This window comes from Carassius gibelio, chromosome A8, assembly GCF_023724105.1.
Source record: "Carassius gibelio isolate Cgi1373 ecotype wild population from Czech Republic chromosome A8, carGib1.2-hapl.c, whole genome shotgun sequence".
Lineage (NCBI taxonomy): Eukaryota > Metazoa > Chordata > Actinopteri > Cypriniformes > Cyprinidae > Carassius > Carassius gibelio.
Window position 1 is genome coordinate 17,600,506 of NC_068378.1, and position 21,364 is coordinate 17,621,869.

The following is a 21,364-nucleotide window of genomic DNA, read 5'->3' on the forward strand; positions in this document are numbered from 1 at the left end:
CCAGTGGAGCTTTCCAGCTTATCTCTTTGTATGACTAACTCGAAGCAGGGCGAGCCTTGCTTCTATGTCATCGGCCGGACAGAAAACACGCGGTTGGTAACAGTTCCTCGTTCCTGTTGGTTGTCATTTTTTCTTTCTTAATGTTCACTTTGAGATCTTAACAGTTGTCATGCTCCCTTTTACATTCTGCTTTTTCTGTTTCAAGTAACTAGGGGTGTCATTTTATTTATATAAATGTGTAATAAAATAATATTAATAAATATATTAAATAATATTAAAGATATATATATTAAATAATATTAAAGATATATATATATATATATATATATATATATATATATATATATATATATATATATATATATAATTATTTTTATTTTAAGTTTATACAAAATTAACTTTACAGAATTCACAGGAGAATTTTCTTTGTGAAATATTCACAACTAAATTTTTGAAAACCCTTTGAATGGGAATGTTGCTTTTGTTGTAACTGCTGCCCATTTTCTTCTGTTAAATTGTGGCCCTGATAAAGAACAATCATTGCAGAGTTTCCCCGAAGTCATCCAAATATTTGTTTGAGATGTACTTTAGGTCCAAAATAACCATAAAGAACTGGTACCGGCAATTCCCTACCAAAACATTAATGCAACAAAACACTAATGCCATTGTTTCACTGACAGTGTAGTTTAGTCAAGGACTCAGAAAAGCAGCAAACACATTTCTCACCTTTACCTTTAGTGAGGCTGAGATTGCAGGGAATAACCACTTACTGATCTGTTACTGGTATGTCACATGCCTGTCATTCATCCACCCGCTTCTCTATCATCCAACCCTTATCTGACATCTTGTTTTATAGTTGTTGTTTTTTTTGTAGATAATGTTTTATCATTCAGCTGTCTCTTTCTTCTTCTCAGACCGTGAAGCTGGAGCCGTTTCCCCCTCCTCACTATTTTCCAAAGAGCCGCGTAATGCTACAGTGGATCGCTCTCCTTTGAGGAGCAGCAGATGGGTGGATGACAGTGGACAAGAGAGGAGGGGGAAGGAAAGGAGGGAATCGGGGGGAAAGAGCAGAGGAAGAGGAACAGAGGAAAGCAAGGGGGGCTGGGCGGAGGATGCTAGTATGGCTGGTAGCTCCCGGACGGCAGGAAGAAGGAGAGAGCAACAGATGCATTCACAGAGTTTACCCCACACACTGAGGACCCAAGAGGGGCCACGGAGAGAAGAGGATGAGGACAACACACGGGGGGAAAGGAGGACAGAAGAGGAACAACGACGAGGAAGACAAAAAAGTAATAGCATTGGAGAGAGAAGAGGAAAAGTGAAGGATGTTAGTTCAGAGAGAGACAGTGGTCTCCCAACACACCGAAAGAAAGAGAGAGGAATTGTCAGAAGAGAAAAGAGTGATCACAACAGAACCAGCACAGTGGAGGTCACACAGCGCACACCTTTCTCCTTCCTAATGCCTTTGGACAAGGACGATGATAGGTCGGGCGTAGAATCAGCTCGCAGCTTCTCTGAAGTCGGTGTGTCTGCAGCCAGCATCGCATTCTCGACGACTCAGCGGCCCCTGGACACCATCAGCCATCAACAGGCTCCTGGGTCTCCGACAACAGCCCCGGGACCCTGGCTAGTCCCCAGCCCTCACAAACTCTCTCAGGTTTTAGAGGGGAAAAGCCTGAGACAGAATAAATTAGGACTGTGGTCCTAATCTTATCTCTTTAAAGGGATAGTTCACCTGAAACCTCAACCTCATGACGTTCCAATTCAGTATGACTATTTATAAGAATTTATTTAGAAGAATTGTGCTAGTTGCATGTTTTCACATGAATAAATGGGTACTGAAGCATTTAAGATTAAAAAAGATGCAAAAGCACCAAAAATGGTTCATGCAACCTGCATACTATATTCCAAGTCTTATTAAGTCGATTTTTGTGAATCTAAAAAAGGATTTATTTATGATTCTTTGCTACTTCTCTTATGAAATGTCATGAACATTGCAAAGAGAGCTATGCAAAGAGATTTTAGTGAATAAAAGTGATTTTAGGGATTTATTTTGCGATTGAAATCATAACTTTAATAGGAATCCACACCATCTGGAATTTGATGTGACTGAAAGAGTGAAAGATTTCCCAATGTGTATTTCACAACGACTTCAGTTGATCATGTGAATTTGCTACATTTACCAACAAAAGCCTGCTTGGTGTTTTAGTGAATTTTGTGTGAGCTGTGGTTCATACAAAGCTACACTATTGACAGTATACAACGGACCTTTTTGCTTGCGATTGCACTTTAAAAGGATAGTCCTCCCAAAAATGATGACAGTATTTTCTTTTTTGGGTGGACTGTACCAAACAACTGAGACTGTGAGCTGTTCTTTACACAAAACTATCACATATCATATTGACTTTTAATAACATTTTAATGTGATTTATTTCTCAAGCCAAATTAACCCATTTTTTGATTGATGTTCACTTTCATGTTCCTTTATTTAATGCTTTTGCATCCTTTTCTTAAAAATTTCTCCTTTCGTGTTTTATGGAAGAAAATAGTCATACAGGTCTGGAACGTTTTGAGTATTACTAAATAATGACAGATTTGTACACTTTTGGGGGTAAACTATCTCTTTAACTTTCTCTCTCACACACAGCCTCTTCTTCTCTATCTCTATATCTGTGGTTTTCACTACCAACGTCCCATCCGTCCCTTTTCTGTCTCAAATCCTTATCTATTTAGTACTAGAATTGAGATATTGGAATCATTCAGATACCGCATAGGCCTTTCATCCAGGCCGATCAACACTTGAGTTTATCGCCATCCAATGGCCAAGGAAAGAAAATGAGCAAATGCTGCCATTACCATGTGGCTAGCAAGGTCAGTTAGCATGCGTCTATGATTCATGGTGTCCTTCATGGCATGTGTCTGTTTTTCATATTTTTATTTAGCATATTTTCCATTTATTTTCTTAAGAATGCATCAAAAAATCTATTATAAAAAGGAAGATTTATTTAAGACATGGTTGCTGAGCCGTGCCCCTGAAGAGCTACATATCTGAAAGTAAACTAGGTTGAAAACAGATCTTCAGGAGCAGGACTAAGTGATTTAAGAGATTTTATTAGCTGCTTGCTGACTGGACTGTAACCCCTCCCCTGCTATGTGCGCAGTGTTGGGGGGCAGAACTAAAGTTTTATTATAAGGCCAGTAAGCCGTATCAAACCTCTCCAGGTGCCTTCTGCTTCTTTAGCCAGTGTTTACCAAAAAAAGAGAAACAAATACAACTAAAAGAACATAAGACGTAGCATAGTAGAAAGTTTGCAACACCTTAGTGTTCTGCCTCTTTAACATCTATATCTTTGCAAGACTTGGTCCACGAGTTGAGGAAAATATTCTGCACATGCTTTGCAGAACTTCAACTAAGTGAGTCAAAGTGAAAGAGAGCCATTACAAGTGCCTCATGCGATATTCCTTTATACTAGACATAGATTTCCCTCAAGCTCAAAATCACGACCCAAAGTTACATTTTTTTCCCATTGTGCTAATTGTTTTTGCATTTGTATGCTTTCCCATTCAATATTTTAGACCCATTTTATTGCCCTTGACATTTCTGAAAAATCGCAAAAACAAGAAAACGAAGGCCTGTTCAGTCCTCATCCCCAAGCCCTCCACCAATCAGCATCGAGCGTCATGCGGAATCTTCATTTCAGGAGACAAAAAGAAAAAAGAACAAGAAGAAGAAGAAAAAAGGGCATTTTGATACAGGTCTTCTATGCATTTTGTAAGACTTACTGATCCGAAAAATTGCGGTAGGATTTTTCTACCTAAGATATGAGATTCATAATTTTGTGTACTGTTAGAATACACAGGCAGGTGGTGAATCGAAACCCAAAATTTAAAGGAGAGCCGGTGATAATCGGACATGCTGCACCACCAGCTTATGCATTGATCTTTACCTCAGAACTGTCTGAGCAATAAGTGCTATCTCTTTCTGTTCGGTGTCATACCAAGCAAAGCTCGAGGCAAGCTCATCAGAAAGCTGCGTGATAGAAATATGCACAGTAAAATCATCTGCGATAAATTAATTAGAATGAAATGCATCCCTATATACATATATATATATATATATATATATATATATTTTCAATACTACAGCGTTTTATCAAGTTGATTTATATGCATTTAAATATACAGTATTATATGTCAGAATTTTATCCTGCAGATTTGAAAAACAACCCAATGTGTTTTAATTTATCACTGGAGATATTTACTGTGCTGTAACATATCAACAAATGCTAACATAGAAGATCGCATGCGAGTTCTGTTGCCATACGCAGCCTGTAACATTTAGCAGTTTGCAATTCGGAAAAGTGAAACAACGATCTTAAGTGTTAACACTTGAAATCAGGGCTTTTACACAAGTATTACACGGCGTTCAGCTGTACATCTGAGGTGTCACCTGAAGTTCACTGCTCTCAGAATCCTCAACCAGCCTGGGTATTGTTATTGACTTTGTACCTGATTATCCAATGGGCATCAGCACGTACAGAAACTGGGATGAGCCTTCTAATATGTTTAGTTTGGGTCTATATTTGTGAGGGGGAAGATTTAGTTTGTTTTACAAAACATTCAATCTGTAGCATTACCCTTACTGTAGCAGGTCTTATGACAATACAAGCTTATTGTACATAATTATAGACCCTGGACATATCTTTTGTTTGTTTTTTTGTAATCTGTATTCTCGATTTCCCCAATGTCTCACATATTAGAAATATACAGTACTGTCGAGTTATCCTGAGACACATGTGGCATTTTAAACCGAGGTGCCCACTTGCTTGAAGAGAAGCTTGATGTATCCAATGATTCTTATAATTCAATCTTGCATGTCTGTAGTGAGTATACTAGTTGTAATAGCACTGGCCCTTACAATGAAATCAAATGTCCCCATGGCATGATACTGTATTCCACAGCCCAGGAGGCCAATTGCAGTGTTTTATAGAACATCTGTTGCCAGTTTCAAATGATTCAAATGTGGAATCTGATCTGACAGCTTGATTGTGGCCCTCTTTTATATTCCTCTTCATGACATCTTCAACAATATGTTAAAAGCTACAGAAAGAGACAAAAAGACCACAAGTATGAAGTCCACAAAAATAACAATTAGCATGCCCACTGAACATTTGTCCAGCCACATATAGATTTCCTTGTACTGGAGACAGTTTAGACCCGTAGATGTTCAATAGTCAGAGATGTATGTAGTCTCAAGGACGAGTCATACTCTGAGCCAACCGATATATGAATACAATGATGCAATGTTTTTTTATAAGAATGTCTGCAAGGTTCCTATCAGTGCAAATGTGCCATTTAAATGCTAATCAATGATGTCATACTCTTCTTCTCTACTGAGAGAAATCTAGAATGGCGTTTGACGCTTTTAAACTGTCAAAACACAAATGGAGTGTTTCAGCTTTGAATTTTCAACTTGAATTTGCTATACGTATATTGGCCTTGTAAGGAGTCAGCCATTGTACAGAACAAGAACAATTTTATTTGTAAAGAGGAAATAAAAGGAGATGTTTTATATTCTAGAAATATAGGATAGAAGGCAGCAGGGGTGTGAAGTATTTGATACAATTTGTGATTGTACTTCATTACTTTAAGTATTAATTAAAACTGACTATTTACAAAATTACATTTGTAAGAAGAATACATTTTTTTTAAATTACTCTTTACAATTTAATTTATATCTTTAAAAAAAAATAAAGTACATATTTCACTGGCCATCATGACAAAAAACTTAAAAAATGTATAATGTATTATTTATATTCTATGCATTGTTGAAGACTCAAACGACTGAAGGGAGAAAACAGTGATCAGTTTATAAACCAGTGTTGTTATTAACTAAAACTGTTGTGTGGGTGTGGACGAAACACCTATACGATATAAAATGTATGCATATCCAGCCTTAAATAGCTCAAATAGCTAGCTATCTACATAGAAACCAGTCTCAAATTGAAAAAGCTCTCTGGATGTCAAAGTTGCAGATTCAGACAGCCCATAACAAACTGGCTGTATCTTTTCTTTTTAGCTTTTCTGAGCTGACAGACATGCAATAGACGTAACTAAAAAAAATAAAAACAAATCCAGCGTCCCCTTTAACAATTCATTTAACAATATCACAGTTTCAGGCTGGTAAATATATATATATATATATATATATATATATATATATATATATATATATATATATATATAATTCTAAGTTTTCAGTTCTAAATTGTGTGTCTGAGTCTTATTGCCAGAACATTGAGACAATTCTGATTAAACGCGTTGATCTGCAGTTTGTAACACAAACCTACTTAAATGAGAATATCTCCACTGTCTTGTTATTTCATCTCGCTTTCATGCCTCGTCTATTTCTAAAGCTAAGAAATGTACTTTTAAATACTAAGTACAATTACATGCGCAAACTTTTGTACTTCCACTCAAGAAAGTTTTTTACTAGATACTGTAAACCATACTTCAGCGTAATTACTGAATGCTTTTTACACCCCTGTGTGCCAGACAGCTCGGCCCACGATAATGAAAGCAGAGGACATTCTGTCGTATAAAGGAAGCCGAGAACCTCTCGGAGACAGCCGCCTGCTCTGAATTCTTGTGATCTCTTATTCTCCATTGGTGCTGATCCTCCAACTGGCTGCTGGCTGCAGTCACTCTTTAGCTTCCCCCATTCAGTGCATATGGAGGTTACCACTTGCAAGAAAGCATTTAAAACAGTTTCAAGCGTTCGGATGGGGCAACAAAATTATTCTGTCAGAACCTGTGCAAAGGTTGTACTACCTTTATAGCATAAGAGTCCTCTCCTTCATTTTGACTTAACATAGAAAGCACTCTTAAGTGTAGAGAGGAAGCAGGCAGCAGTGTGTTGCAGATTTTTACCTGCCGGGTCTGAAGCAGTTATTTTAGTGGCGTCCTCTGCATGGAAGTGTGTAGAGTGTGTAAATAGCAGTCCATGATGGGACAACTTAAACACAGATGTACAGGTTTTTATTGTTGCTCTTGATATGTATGAAGATACTGTATTGTTTTTGAATGCATCAACAGGGAGTTTTTAATTATGATTAATGACATGCAGTTACCAAAATAAACTGAATAAAACTGAAAAGATGTGTTTGATCATTTCCATTTTATAGCCTGGTTCCAAAGGCTACAGTTGATTTCAGTTGGGTTTGGTTTGTTAGAATGTTACTAAGCTAATAGTGATATTTATTAAAAATATAAAAAATATAGATTAGTTTGTTTCACTGAAAAAAAAAAAAACTCTAAGCAGTGCTATATATAAGTATTGTTACAGTAGATATGGTTACTGGTGATAATTTGATTTTAATGCCATGTTCCCAATAATTTTCTTTAAATTCTCAGTGGTGTTCCAACATGTCTGTTTGACTCATTCATCTGCAGTACATTTTCTTTTAAAATTGCTATGGAAAGTACCTGTCTCTGAAAAAAACTGTCCAGCTTTTTGTTGGTGACTGCAGAAGCGTGCGTCCTTGGAATTTCAAGGCTCTGCACTTCAACAGGCGAGTACTCACACACATTACTGAACCGCTTGGGAATAAACTCCTACTCATACAATATCCAGCATCCTACATATTCACCACCTACTGAAGAAGAAAAATCTCAAACTGATCTCTCAATATCACACGACATTTGGCCCTACAATACATAGACACATAAGATCTGTTCCACTCACTGTGTCCACTGTACATATTCAAATACAGTACATTCTGAGATGCTCATCGCACAGAATGCATTCATCAAAATACATTTGAAAATATGATTATCACACTTATCACTTCACAGTGCGAGCAGGCCTGTGGGAATAACAGCAGAAGGCTTCACTTTCTCTCTCTCTCTCTCTCTCTCTCTCTCTCTCTCTATTCTAATTGCTCTCACTAATTATACACCATGGCCTACACCATGTTAACTATGAAAAGGGTGGGTGAACGGGCTGCTGCGCCTCATCCTTCCTCCATTTATTTTGCCCCGAAAGCTCAGATAACATTGAGAATGTGGCCATTTTTGAAGCAGATTTTTTATATTATTATTATCCCGATTCAAACATGCATCAGCTGACTAAGAATCAATAATATACAGCTGCAGGATCACAACATCTTTATTTTTAGTCTGGGAGCGCATGTAACATATGCCTGAAAAACCGACAAGTTGCTGGGGCGTGCATGTGTGCTGCTCAGGGAAGCAGAAGGGGGCTGGATGTTGAGCACCAGGGAAATGTCATGTTGACCTTTTTAATCAGCAAGCTACAGGCTGCTTCAGATGAGACGAGGAGGAGGGTTTGTGTCACTCACATATTAAGTATAATCGGCGATAAGTGCAAGTACATTACAGCGTCTCTAACATTTTGTGCATTATGCAGTTAGCCTGGATATTGTATTTGTGTCAGTGGCAGGTGGTGGACCTAAGAAATGAGGATGTTTTTGTAGACCATTGTAAATTCCATTTTTGGCTGGTTAGCATGCTTTATTCAGTGCCTGATTAGAAATATTTTTTTTGTCTTAATCATAACAGACATCTTTTAAATTGCATAGCATTAAATTACATTAACTAAAATGGTCAAATTTAGAATTTATATGTCCTTATTTTATTAGCTCATGCTTTATTTAGCAAGCTAACAGATTAGCCTACATAATTAGCATAGCGCTTACTGGTTAATGGGCTGCATCCAAAATCACTTATACTTTCTACTGTAGGTGCTTATTTTGTACTGTATAAGTGCTTTGCGACCTTTATAAAGTTATGATGTATATAGTTTGAATGCGTCATGTTGTCATTGTCATTTGACCTACAGCGTCAGTTGTGTTTCTTCACTGCTTTTTTGGCCTCATGGGATAGTATGCAATGTCTATTCAATTTGCACTTCAGACTCGCACTGGAAGTCATAGTACAGTCTGTGTACTTTCTGCTTACTGTTTAATGAATAATGTAAATTCAGCCTTTTTTTACTGCTTTCAGACAAGTATGCATATTCATATGCAGCCAGGCTCTTTTCTGATTATCTAGAATAAGATATCAGGATCGCATGCTATAGGCTGTTGATCAGGTACTGAGGAAGGCAGATATATTTCATTCTGGATCTAAAAGGTGTCTTTCAGGTGTCTTTCCAGACCACATAAAGCCACCACAGCTCTGCAGAGCAAATATCAGATCAACTGTAAAACCGATTTGACATGTTGATGAAGCTCTTTATATAACATGCTACTTCTTGTGAATGAATAGTTAAAGAATAGGAAATGTTCTTAAAGCATTTAAGAGGGAATGGAAAGCTCAATGTGAAATGCAAGAGCACAAACGCTGTGGTTGCCCTGTGGGGAGAGAGAGGAAGAGATGGCGAGGGTTGAAAACATGACAGTAGTTTTGAAGCTCATCTTCACAATATTCTCCATCTTTCTCTTTATGACTGGTGTCAGGGACATAAAAATGCACAAGAGAGATAAAAAACACCAACGAAGGATGCAGGGGGATGAAAAGAAAAGGAATACTGAAAAAGAGGGTGAAATTACATACATTCAAGGTTGCATTTGGATAGATAGATAGATAGATAGATAGATAGATAGATATATAGATAGATAGATAGATAGATAGATAGAGACTTTACAATGAAAATGAACCAAAATGCACAGAGTTAAGCAGTTGAATAATTAAGGCTTCTGTGTGGAAGAGTAAGAAATTAATTGGATTTTTCTCCAGCGTTTTTTCCCCTCTGCAATTCTTTTCTCCTCTGCATGCACCTCTTACATAAACAGTGGATACGAGTATGAGCGATGTGTGCACAATTCTCCCGTGCAGAGTGCAGACTCTCACACACAAGCACGTTTTGTATGAACTTTAAGAGGGCATCTAAAATGGAATGGAGGACCAGTGGCGCAGAATACCACAGGTAAAGATAAATCCTGTACCCAGAAGTCAGCACAGTGGCTTCAAAAACTAATTAGTTGCATACTTAAACTGCATTTTTTTTGAGAATCATGCATATTAGCTTTTTTTTTTGGGGGGGGGGGGGGGGGGTTATCACTGGATGGATCCTGACAGTGGAACAGTCTGCCTCCCTTGACTGTTCAGTGCACTGAACTAGAGAGATGATTAAGACACACCCTAGGTGTATAACACAGCATGAGTTTATGCATGTCACACTGCATTGTATTGGTGGATTCAATTGACAAATGTTGACAGAAGCATAATTATACCCTTCACATGGCATCACTGGATTCTTACTGCTATTAAAAAAAATAAATCAAGCACTAATGATAGAGTAAACCACAACATACTAGTGGTCTCCTTTTCCTGCATGTGCTTAGCACATCCCTCTCACTCACAGTTCAGCTGAAAGAGAGGGCAGGACATGTGGGTGGAAGTAAGAAAAAAAAATTATGGTTTTAGTGTGGGTGCTGAAAGCAGTTAGTGCATGAGAGTGATTCAGCACATGGAAACATCCTAAAATTACTGTAAAGCTAACACATAGCCTACTTGTCCACGGTTTTTGTTGCAGTAAAAACTATAACGCCGAATAAAATATTAATATTGGGCACTGTCATCAGCCTACGGTCACATTAACCGTTCAGAGCCTGATTTATATTCATGCTACCTGTTGTTGCAGACTGAAAATTTACATTTGGACAGCACTGAATGAGCAACATGGCCTCACTGTGTAAATCTATGCTGGCTTGCTTTTTCTAGAGATTAAATGCACCACGCAGCCTTAGGTTTGAAATTGAGGTATATTTGTAGGAGAGAAAGAGAAAGAGAGCGAGAGAGAAACTGTGCTCATTTTGGCTCAGCGCAAGGAGCCACTCTCCCGTCGAAATGAATGTTACCGCGTTCCAAAATGGCCGACCACATGGACACAGTTTCTCTGGCATGTTCCTCTAGCGCTACACGCTCGGACTAACGTCAGAGCCTCGATTGAAAAGAAAAAAATATATTATCTCTGACTCACTCAAATGAATTTAACGCCTGCATCACCCTTTACCTCGGCGAGAGTCGCTGAGCAAGATCGACATGCTGCGAAACTAGCGATCGAGACACATGTAGACACTGCGGTGAAACCGAATGGCGGCGAGGGGCGCCAGGTGCAAGGCTGTCCAGGGAGTATCAGAAGGGAATGCAAGCCCGTTCAACATGTGAGCAGTTCATTTATGAACGAATATCTTTAGTCACTGGCATAGGAACGTCTTGACATCTGTCACACTGGGAGACACAACCGTATTGGGTAGTTTAATTAGTTTTCATGCAACGCAGTCTCCATAAATTGTCTTAAAAATGATAGTGACCGCTGTGCTCCATCAGCATGGGTGTTATTTAATGATCTCGCGCGCATCGGCTTGACACTGTGTGGACGAGCACGCGGACGATATATTGCGCGTCTCAGCTGTTTCTGGACCGGAGCGCCTTTGCGCTGATTACACAAAGCGACATAAAACCCGACAGGCAGTGGACATCCTGCTGCAAGGATTGCATTTCCTCTCGATTTCGTTTTAGTTGATGGAAAGGAACGCGTTAGAAGCAACCGCAACACAAGATCACTAATAATTTGTTATTTTCATACTCCTAAAAACCACAGATGTTAAATCTATTTTAATTTAGATTTTTACGTTGGAACGTCAAATTTGGAGATTTCATCTACTTTGATGTCATCGATTTGGGACGCGTTCTACACATCGTCTCATTATCGCGAAGCTGTACGCGTTGGAGATGCGCGATTGTCTTCAAGGACTGTCTGGGCAATAAGTGTGCAACCGCTCGTGAGTAAACGGCAAATGCGTGCATGAAACATTAATGATAGATGTAATATTTTAACACTGAAGGCAAGTTAGGGTTAGAAATAATGGAATGAAGGTGTAAAGAAATAGTGTGTTATGAAATAACCTAATATTGTGTTGAACGGACTTTGCAATGAGTTGAAATGCATCATGCGTGGGAAACTTGATTCCATCTTAAGTTGCATAATGATAAGCAATATTCATGGCTTGAATGAAGAGATCTTGGGTTTTGTAATGAAGGAAGAAACTGGGTTGTACTGAAAGACATGCGCACACTTCCCAGAAGCCAATTCAGAATTGCAGTGGATTTATGAGAAGAACTTCGTTCCCCCTCTCTCTCTACCTTTCTATCGCAATCTCCTCTGGAATAGAATGACTCCTGATGAAAATGTCTTCCAAACACTTCAGTCTGGAATATGAGTCATGAATAGACAGCCAGGAAACAGCTGCAGTGCTTCAACTCCACATTTGAAAGAGAAACGGAAGAGGATGCACACCAGAGAAATGGACGAAAAGGACATCGGCTTTCCTTCCTGTTTAAAGGATATTTGCTGACTTGGCTTTTTGCTTTGCATCCTTACCTTGGACTTGAGGTGCTTGGAATGCCCTGTGACTATCAAATTAGATTTTTGTTCATTTTTATTACCATCTGGCTGAATGACTTATGAAGTTCATTTCTGCGAACTGGCTTTGATCTCAATTCCATGAATACTTGGTGGCAGTGGAAAAATGGCACACTTGACGGAAGAATAGCAGTGCACAGATACAAACACATGCTCACAAACATTGTAAACGTACAAAGGAATTGACATTTATTATTATCATCATCATCATTTGAATGTGAATGCAAATTCCCAATATGGAATTTCCTCATCCCTTTCCAGTACTGTGACTTCCAAAACTGAATTGAACTTTGAGGAAATCTCTGATTAAAACGACTGACTATTTTAGCCTGGCTACCCAACTCTAACTCCAACACATTTCCATCTCTCCCCCCCACCCGCTCCACGTGGGTGGGGGGAGAGCTTCCTCTTACGGGGTGGTCCTAGAAGCTTATCCTGGCAGACGGTGACTGTCAGTCAGGTGTCCATCAGCATGGATACTGGGCAGGGCACCCCGGAAAGCCCTAACCGGGCTGTGGAGTACCTGCTGGAGCTTAACAACATCATTGAGAGCCAACAGAAGCTTCTGGAAACTCAACGGCGGCGCATTGACGAGCTTGAGGTGCAGCTGGAACGGCTCAGTCAGGAGAACAAAGACCTGAGGTTGGACCGAAAGCCCTGCCCACCCCCACCTCCACCTCCTGTCCACCCTGTCCAGCCACCCACTTCTAACGCTGCAACCTCCACCAAAGTCTATGCCAATCAGACTCCCAACAGCAGGCCCATCCCGATACCCATCCCGGCTCCAGCTCCCCCTCCCCCACCACCACCCGTGCCACCACGGGACCGTCGCGTCAATGCCAACACTCACATGAGACTTGGCCAAAGCCTGTCAGCTGGAGCCAATGCCACTGAGCGAGAGAGGGTCCGAGACAGGGAACGAGACTGCACCACTACCAGTTTGGGATGCTCCCTGCAGAGACCGTAAGTACAAGCCTGCTTGCTCTTTTACTGCATAGCTGAGGATCTACTATAGAAAACAGTTTCCACAGCCTCCATGCTGGCTGTTTGGACAACTGTCAATCAAGAGAGTGTGTGTTTACATGCAAAAACGGTTTAAGACCATATGTTTGTGCGTGCACTCTAAATAGACCACAGTTTATAGTAATTTAATATATTTAAAAGGAAATAGTTAATTTAAAAATGAAAATTGTCACGGTCATATTTATGTTAAGTTCTAGTGTTCTTTGGACCCCAGTGAGTTTCATTGTATGGACGGTTCTTTAAAATATCTTTTGTGTCCAACCGAAGAAAGTCATCCAGGATTGGAATAACATGAGGGTGTGTAGACGCTGACAGAATTTGAGTGAACTATACTCTTACTTTCTTTAAAGGAAACAACTGTATGCAACGCAATATTCACTGACACTGGATGAAGATTTGAACTACACACACTTATAAATATTTATATACTGTTTTATGGAGTTTTTACATCATACAGTACACTAGTATTTTAACAGCATTTACATTACTCTAGTAATATTAATGACTTTATAACCAAGTAACCAAAAAAAAAAAAATAAACTCTGCACTTTTCAGAGGGTATCTCTGCTGTTCACTCTCCTTCTGTCTTACAAACCTGAAATTGAGTGCAACAGTGTCACAATAGGACCGTTTCCAGGCCATCGGACAGGCAGCTGGCTGTGCCATCGAGCCTGAGCATTACATAAGTGGACCGTCTCTTATCTGGACAGACTCATGCTGATGGGCCTTTGGCAGAGTGACAGGGTAGTGTCATGGGAAACTGGGATTGAATTAGCATGCTAAATCTGTCACAAATGTAGTAATTTTTTTTTTATTTTTTTGGATATCGAAAGAGATTGGATTATGCCAGTGACATTTTCTGGAGATTAAGGAAGTTCCGGGAAGTTTAGCTTTTCCTCTGTCATACACTTTGCATTTCAAATCATTTGAATTCTGCATCCTTGCAGAATAAAGAGAGAGAGAGGGAGAGAGAGGGATGGTACAGAAGTGTAGTGGGCCACTCCTTGTGCAGCTGACAGTTTAAGTTGTTTGTCTCCCTCCCTGCATTGCTGAGGAATCGACCTCTCCATTGCACCTCTGATCGCTCCTGCCTGTAGTGTGCAGTTTAGCCGGCCTCATCACAGCGCACCATGCATACAGATGCGGGCTTGAGCGTGTGGAGATTAACATTAGGTGGATTGGATCAGTTTCGAGCACTGCAGTACAGCATCTCCCGTAGTTTTTGAGGCTGGTCTGGTGTTGAGATTCGTGTTGGATGTGTGATCGGGCCACTGTGTAGGAGAGGTTGTGGTTGAAATTCAGCGCAGAGTCAGATTGTGGATCAACTTGTGTGGGAGAGCAAAGAGAGCGAGCGAGCAAAGGAGGTCGCCGAAAACACCGCATTCTTTTTGTGTTGCTCACTTTCTCTGTTTTGTTTCTCCAATATGCTCTTCTCTTATATTTGTTTCACTTGCTCTCCTTTCCAACAGAGAGAAACCTGAATGCCCTCTGTTTGCGGAGATAAATTGAGGGCTTGCTTTCTCATCTGAGGCTTATTTCTTCTTTATCTTGAGGGCAGATAGTATACTTCACTTCTTGCATAGTAATTATGGTTTAACTGTTGTATTTGTTAGGAGGTTACTTATGCAACCTCTGTGCTCCAATAGGCATTTTTGTAGTTTTAATAGAAAAAAAAAAAACAATTTGGAATTATTGGAATGATTTTTAGGAATAAGAGCCATTCCTTTTGAGAGCAGCTTCTTGAGGTTTTACAAGTTTCCTTAATGAAGAGCATGTGCTAGTGTATATGACTGTACTTCATGAGGTACAGTACAATAAACTGCATATGAGTTGACATTCTCGTGAATTGTGCTTGCGTAAAAAAAATTATTCTGATGAAATGGAATTTATATTTTAGAATGGAATGAGAAGTATGGCCTTTTGATTCAGTTATTGTCAGTCGGTAGATCCTGATCCAACAACTAATTTACTCATTTTGTTCACAAATAAAATGTCCAAGTCCAAATACTATAGTAATAATCTTTAAGTATGTCTTTTGGTTGAGTGTTGTACAGTATGCGCTGCTTTGGTTGAAATGTGTTTTTTTTTTCTCCTGCCTTTAAATTTGTTAAACTGATTTGTCCAAAACACCACTAGTGTTTGTAGTAAAGAGAGGAAAAAATTTACAAATTTTTCTTAAACTAGTATATGTTGTGAAACATTCCATGGTCACATTTATAAACCTAACAGCTCCCACAGCTGCTTTTATATATATGAAAAAAAAAAAAAAGTAGAATGCTAATAGATTCAGCACCTCTGCCTTGGGGTCATCTCCTGTGTCATTAGATGATTCACATGATAAATGCGTGCACTCACTAGCAGTCACGTAAACAGCATCTGGTTGACGTGGACATGTGTTAACTTCACACTGGAGTAACTTTAGGGCTGCTAGCTTTCACTTGCCATCCACTTTACCTGGAGCAATGAAAAGTCACATGACTCTCTTGGTGTCGAGCAGATGGCACACCAACATGTCATTTGCCATTTTCTTTAGGGTCGCCTTTTCTCTTTTCGCCCACAAGGGTCGTTCACAGCATCACTTTTTCATGTGAGCTCTAGTTGCGTGTAGCTGTTCCTGTCCCATCAGACAGATGCCTGCGAATCCAAATGACCCAACTTTGGCGATCACAGTCTTGCACTCTCTCTGGTGTTATGCTTTCGGCTAATGAACAAGTGTAACCACTGCTGTGGGGGAGCTGTTGAGGTGGGATTGTTTCTCAGAATAATTAGCATGGCCGGTGTTAATTACATTTGTCCATTGAAGGTGGCAATTACTGTCATAGACGGGAGTCTGTGAGTAATATACTGGGTGTTGGAGGACTGACTGATAGAGTTTATGCAATTATGACTGAATAATTGAATGTTTGTGGAGGAGCCTGTGTGTCAATCAAACCAGAAACCTGCTGATTTGTTTGATAGTATGTTTTATTAGTTGTCATCAAAGTCTTAATTCAAAAGAATACTCTACCCCAAAATGAAAATTGGCATGAAATTTGCAAATGAGGAGAAAAAAATTAATTTCAAGTGGATAAGTTGATATTTGTGATCTTTCAAATAATTTCCCTGCACAAAATACATCTGCATTTTGTTCCATTGATTTTCTATGTATTTCTTACTGTATGTGTTCAACAATAACACATTACTCACACTTCTGCTTTCTTTTGTGTCTCTGTTTGTTTGTCTGTCTCTCTCGGTCTCACTCTTTCTTCCACTGGATCCACAGTCCGCAAGGATACTCCTGCAACAAAGACAGGTCTGTGTTCACACTTTCATTCAATCTCCATTTCTTCTTCTTCTTCTCTCTGACTCCTGTAGTAGCGCACACTCCGTCAAGTGACAAGCGGCGTGTTCTATTTAGGGCAGCCTGAATGCATGTGGGACATGCCATTGCTTCTAATGACTTCTTGCTTCCCTGTATGAAAGAGCTCTTGCATCTGGAAGAACAGATTTAGCAGAACAACAGCACCCTGAGCAAAGTGTGAGAACATGAGGGCTGAACAGCATTTGGAAATCGAGAATTGGCGTCACTTGGCTGCAAGACTCTCTGTTAGCCGTTGTCGTAGTGACCAATATGCCCAGTGTGAGTATGTTAATGGGTGTTGATATGAGTGTCGTTTGCATTCGCCCATATAGTGAACGTGAACATGGGCGTCATTGGTTAGTCAGAAGTTACATGAGTAATGGCACAAGTGTGTGTGTGTGTGTGTGGGGGGGGGGGTGTTTTTAGTGGGTGCAGGGAAAAAGGTCAAATGGCAAGAATGTGCTGGATTTTGATAGGCTGGGAATGTCTCCTTGTTCTTTGCTACCAAAAAGCCTTTTTCTAATGTGTTTTGATGCTGAGGTGTTGATGTGAGCACGGTCCGTGGTTTTGGAGTGTCTCTCTGTGGCGTTGTTATGACGATTCCTCACCATGGGCACGAGCCGGGGATCTGAAGGATAAATGATTGGTTGCCATGGCAACACCTGTAGATGAACTGGATTGCCGAAAAAGTTGCGTGTGCAATACATAAGCCGTTTTTAGTGTGTGTGTGGGCGTGCATGTATTTATGTACCCTACACGTAGCAGAAAGACACAGACAAACGGTGCTTGATGACAAGGCCGCCGCTAGGTCACGTTTCACTAGATTTACTCTCTGGATGCTTTTGTCCACAGTTCATGAGTCTCTCCGCCAATATGAATGTGAATTTAAATGTTCCTGCATTGTTAAATTGCACTAATACGGTCTCATAAATGTGACAATTTATGTATTGCACTATGAATGATGAAATCGCTTTGGTGTTCCTGCTCAACCTGGTTTCCTGAGCTGGTCGAGGCGTAAACGTGAGCGTGTGCTGGATCCTTCTGGGCTAAGCATGGAAATAACTCACAGCAGAGGTTTGTTGCAAGCAGCCCCTGCAGCCCACAGTCAGCAGCAGTGCATCACAGTATTTTTTCAGTGTTTGTATATTAATAATAATAATAATAATTAATATTATTTTTTTTATTTTTTATATATGTATGTGTGTTTATGTATTTTGAATTAGCTTTTATATTTTCAGGTTAAATTTTTATTAAATTTTCTTTTACGATTATTTGTATGGCTTTTAGTTAATGTTTCTTTTTTTCTTTCTAATTTACAGTGATTTCATAGTTTATATTTTAGTTTTGAGCTTTATTTATTGAGCTATTATTTTAATTAAAATTGTAGTACATCTTAAACGTAATAATATTTCTGATATTTGTGTTAGTTTTCAATTGATATGTTTAAATTGGCTTTTTAGATATGTTCAGATATAATTTTAAGTTTTAGTAATTTAGTTATGTGCTTATGTCATGTTTCTTCTTTTTATAATAAGATTATCAAAAAAGGCTGTTTTGTTTTCTTTCGGAACAGTTAAATAGTTTTATTATTTTCTTAGTGGGAAAATCTGCTTTGGCATGGGTCTATTGTAGATGTGTAGGCCTACAATAAAATGTACATATCTTGATTTAGGAACGTCTCTGAGGGGTAGAATTTTATTATAGACTTTTCATTAGTTAATAAGAGTCCTCAGTTATTATGTTTCTGTGAATAGTTGTATAATAGATCTGCTTGTATTGTAGAGTGAAAAAACCATTTCACATGAGTTGGCTGATGATGATTTGGTTTGACCAAATGTCAATTTAGGGGGAAGTTGTGGCCTAGTGGTTAGAGAGTTTGAATCCTAACCCTTGGGTTGTGGGTTTGAATCTTGGGCCGGCAATACCACGACTGTGGTGCCCTTGAGCAAGGCACCGAACCCCAACTGCTCCCCGGGCACCGCAGCATAAATGGCTGCCCACTGCTCCGTGCGTGCGTGCGTGTGCACTTCGGAGGGGTTAAATGCAGAGCACAAATTTGGAGTATGGGTCACCATACTTGGCTGTATGTCACTGACTTCACTTAACTTGTGTGTTTTTGTGCATTCAGCACATGAAATTGTGTGTCCAAAATTTATTATCAAACATTCAATGCAGGGCCATTGTACAAATTCTAGACTTTGTACAAGTCTCCTTGAATCCAGTCTTGACTTCAACTGGTTGTCGGTTACAGATGTCTGCTACCCGATTCAAGCTTATCAGGTGTCAAAATACTCTGGTTTGGGTCAGCTTTTAATGAATAGCTTCAGGTTTGGGCTTGTAGCTAAAGTAAATCTATATGCAGTAGGCTACGCTGCTTTTCATTGATGCTTGCAAACACAGTATTTGTGCACACAGAGGTCGGAGATTGCACTGCGCACACATCGAAACACTGGCGCACAGAAACTTGTATAAATAAAATAACTTCGATACAGACCCGCTGCATTATATTTCTCACCAGTTCGTTCAATTGATTTGCTAATTAATTCAAATAAATGTGATCTTACCGCACTACTTCATCTCTGTGTGTGATTTAAAGCAGACCGAGCCATAACTGCCGAAAATGAGCATAATTTTTACCCCTTACCTCAATGTTGTACATTAAAATCTTTTAAGGCACATGCTGGCTGTGGATTATCCCTTACATATAAAGTGTGCGTGTCGTTTTTTGTATAGGCTAGATTTAAAACTAAACTTTTTTTTGCTCTTGTGGCTGATCTAGCGGCCTCTTTTTGCTTTGTGTGCTGAACTGGCCATGAGCCTTGATGAATCTTACATACTGACCATTGCATGCCATTGTGAAATACAGGATGTTTAAAAAGTTTGGCTATTCGTTATGAAAAACCTGATTCTCGTTTGGCTGTAAATTTAACAGTACCGCTGTAGTCGGTTCAGACCGGGTTTAGGCTTCGGTTTAAAGCCTGTGCAGACCTCTAATCCGTTATGATCAGTGCAGTCCTTGGGTTTTTGGATTAGTTAGCATGTGCAAGGGACAGGCTCTACTAAAGCATAAAAATACCATATGTTTGCCGATATTTAAGAAACAGGATAAGTTAACATACTTGTTTATCTGAAAAAGAATGCTACAGTCAGTTGTTCTCCTTTGAAAATCTCCGTTCCAGGCCGGAATGTCTGTGGTTGTTTTGATTTGTGAAACCCGCCACTGCCAGTTTACCCAATTATATTTCTGCACCTCGGGTTGACAGTTGGCAGAAAACAGTTCATTTAATTTCATTCATCATCAAGTGTGTTTGTTCTTGTTGGTGCCATCAATCTTGGCAACCTGCGTGTGTGAATAAAGGAGGAGGGGCTTTGACAAAAAAAAAAAAAATCAAATATCGAGAACGAGTCAATCGTTCTTTTGTTATCTGGCTCAGCTCGGTGTTCATCTTCTGTTTGAGTAAATGAATTACTCCGGGATATTGGTTTCTTTGAACTCCGAGGGTGTCTCAGCCACATCAAAAAAGTTAACAGCTTAAGTCATGTGTGGATTAATGTGTATTGGAGACGTGAACCGCTTCAAACTATTCAGTTCGATTTGGTGAACTGGTTCAAGAAGATCCAGTTATCGAGTGATTCATTCCCAAACCGGATATTGCAGTGTAGTGATGTTTTGAACTCGCTCACAACAGACATAGAAGAGAAGACAATGCTGAATGAAGTCGTAGTTTTTGCTATTTTTGGATCAAAATGTATTTTCGATGCTTCAAAAAATTCTAACTGACCCTCTTATGTCACATGGACTACTTTGAAGATGTTTTTCTTACCTTTCTAACCATGGGCCGTATACCGTACACACATTTTACCGTACACACTAAATCTAAAATATTTTAAACTGTGGTCTGAAGATGAACAGCGGTCTTACAGGTTTGGAACGACATGAGAGTGTGTCATTAATGACATAATTTGTATTTTTGGGTGAACTATCCCTTTAAGTATTTGAAACCAAACACTGCTTGGTGGTGTTAACACATCCACAGCATCCAGCTGAACAGATATTCATGCAGCCATGAATTTAATATGTACTTTCATGCCTTCAGCCTCTTAGCTCACTATCAGGTTGATTACACTTTTACTGACAGCCATATTTCCCATCTGAATACTGAATGACATAAAGAATTGCAACATCAGAAAATGAAGATGGATGCTTTTTGTTCAAGTCTAACTATGCAGAGTGAAACTGACAGGCCACCTGAACAGTTATGACATTTTCCACCAGCTCAAATGGTGTGTCTCGGTGATAAAAGGAAGTGTGTGCTCCAGTGAAGTCGTATTGACAAGGCTGTGCAGGTAAGGCGGAGCCATCTTCCCTGAACTGAGCTAATGTGATAGCCCTCAGCGTCAGCATAGTGACTTCAGTCGATAGACCTTAGTCATGTTTAATTTTACACGAAAGAAAACGAGCCCGTGAGGGACTGAAGAACACCATATCCTGCTGTGCACTACCATTCAAAAGTTTAGGGACTGCAAGATATTTTTTTACATCCTTGAAA

General features: G+C 39.4%; 2 protein-coding genes across 3 annotated transcripts in view; both read left to right on the top strand.

Annotated features, from left to right (window-relative positions):
- Nucleotides 1-5,585, top strand: part of LOC128018707 (membrane-associated guanylate kinase, WW and PDZ domain-containing protein 1-like) — a 46,074-nt gene extending 40,489 nt beyond the window's left edge. Inside the window, exon 17 of the mRNA XM_052604416.1 lies at nt 915-5,585. Within this exon, the coding sequence (XP_052460376.1) occupies nt 915-1,708 (794 nt within the window). The 3' untranslated portion in view covers nt 1,709-5,585. The remainder of the gene's footprint in view (nt 1-914) is intronic.
- Nucleotides 5,586-10,625: 5,040 nt separating this feature from the next.
- Nucleotides 10,626-21,364, top strand: part of LOC128018708 (IQ motif and SEC7 domain-containing protein 2) — a 60,995-nt gene continuing 50,256 nt past the window's right edge. Inside the window, exons 1-2 of one of the 2 annotated variants that reach the window (XM_052604417.1) lie at nt 10,626-13,414; nt 16,737-16,766. In XM_052604417.1, coding sequence (XP_052460377.1) covers nt 12,924-13,414; nt 16,737-16,766 — 521 coding nt within the window. In that variant the 5' untranslated portion in view covers nt 10,626-12,923. The remainder of the gene's footprint in view (nt 13,415-16,736; nt 16,767-21,364) is intronic. The other variant, XM_052604418.1, reaches the window with a different exon arrangement.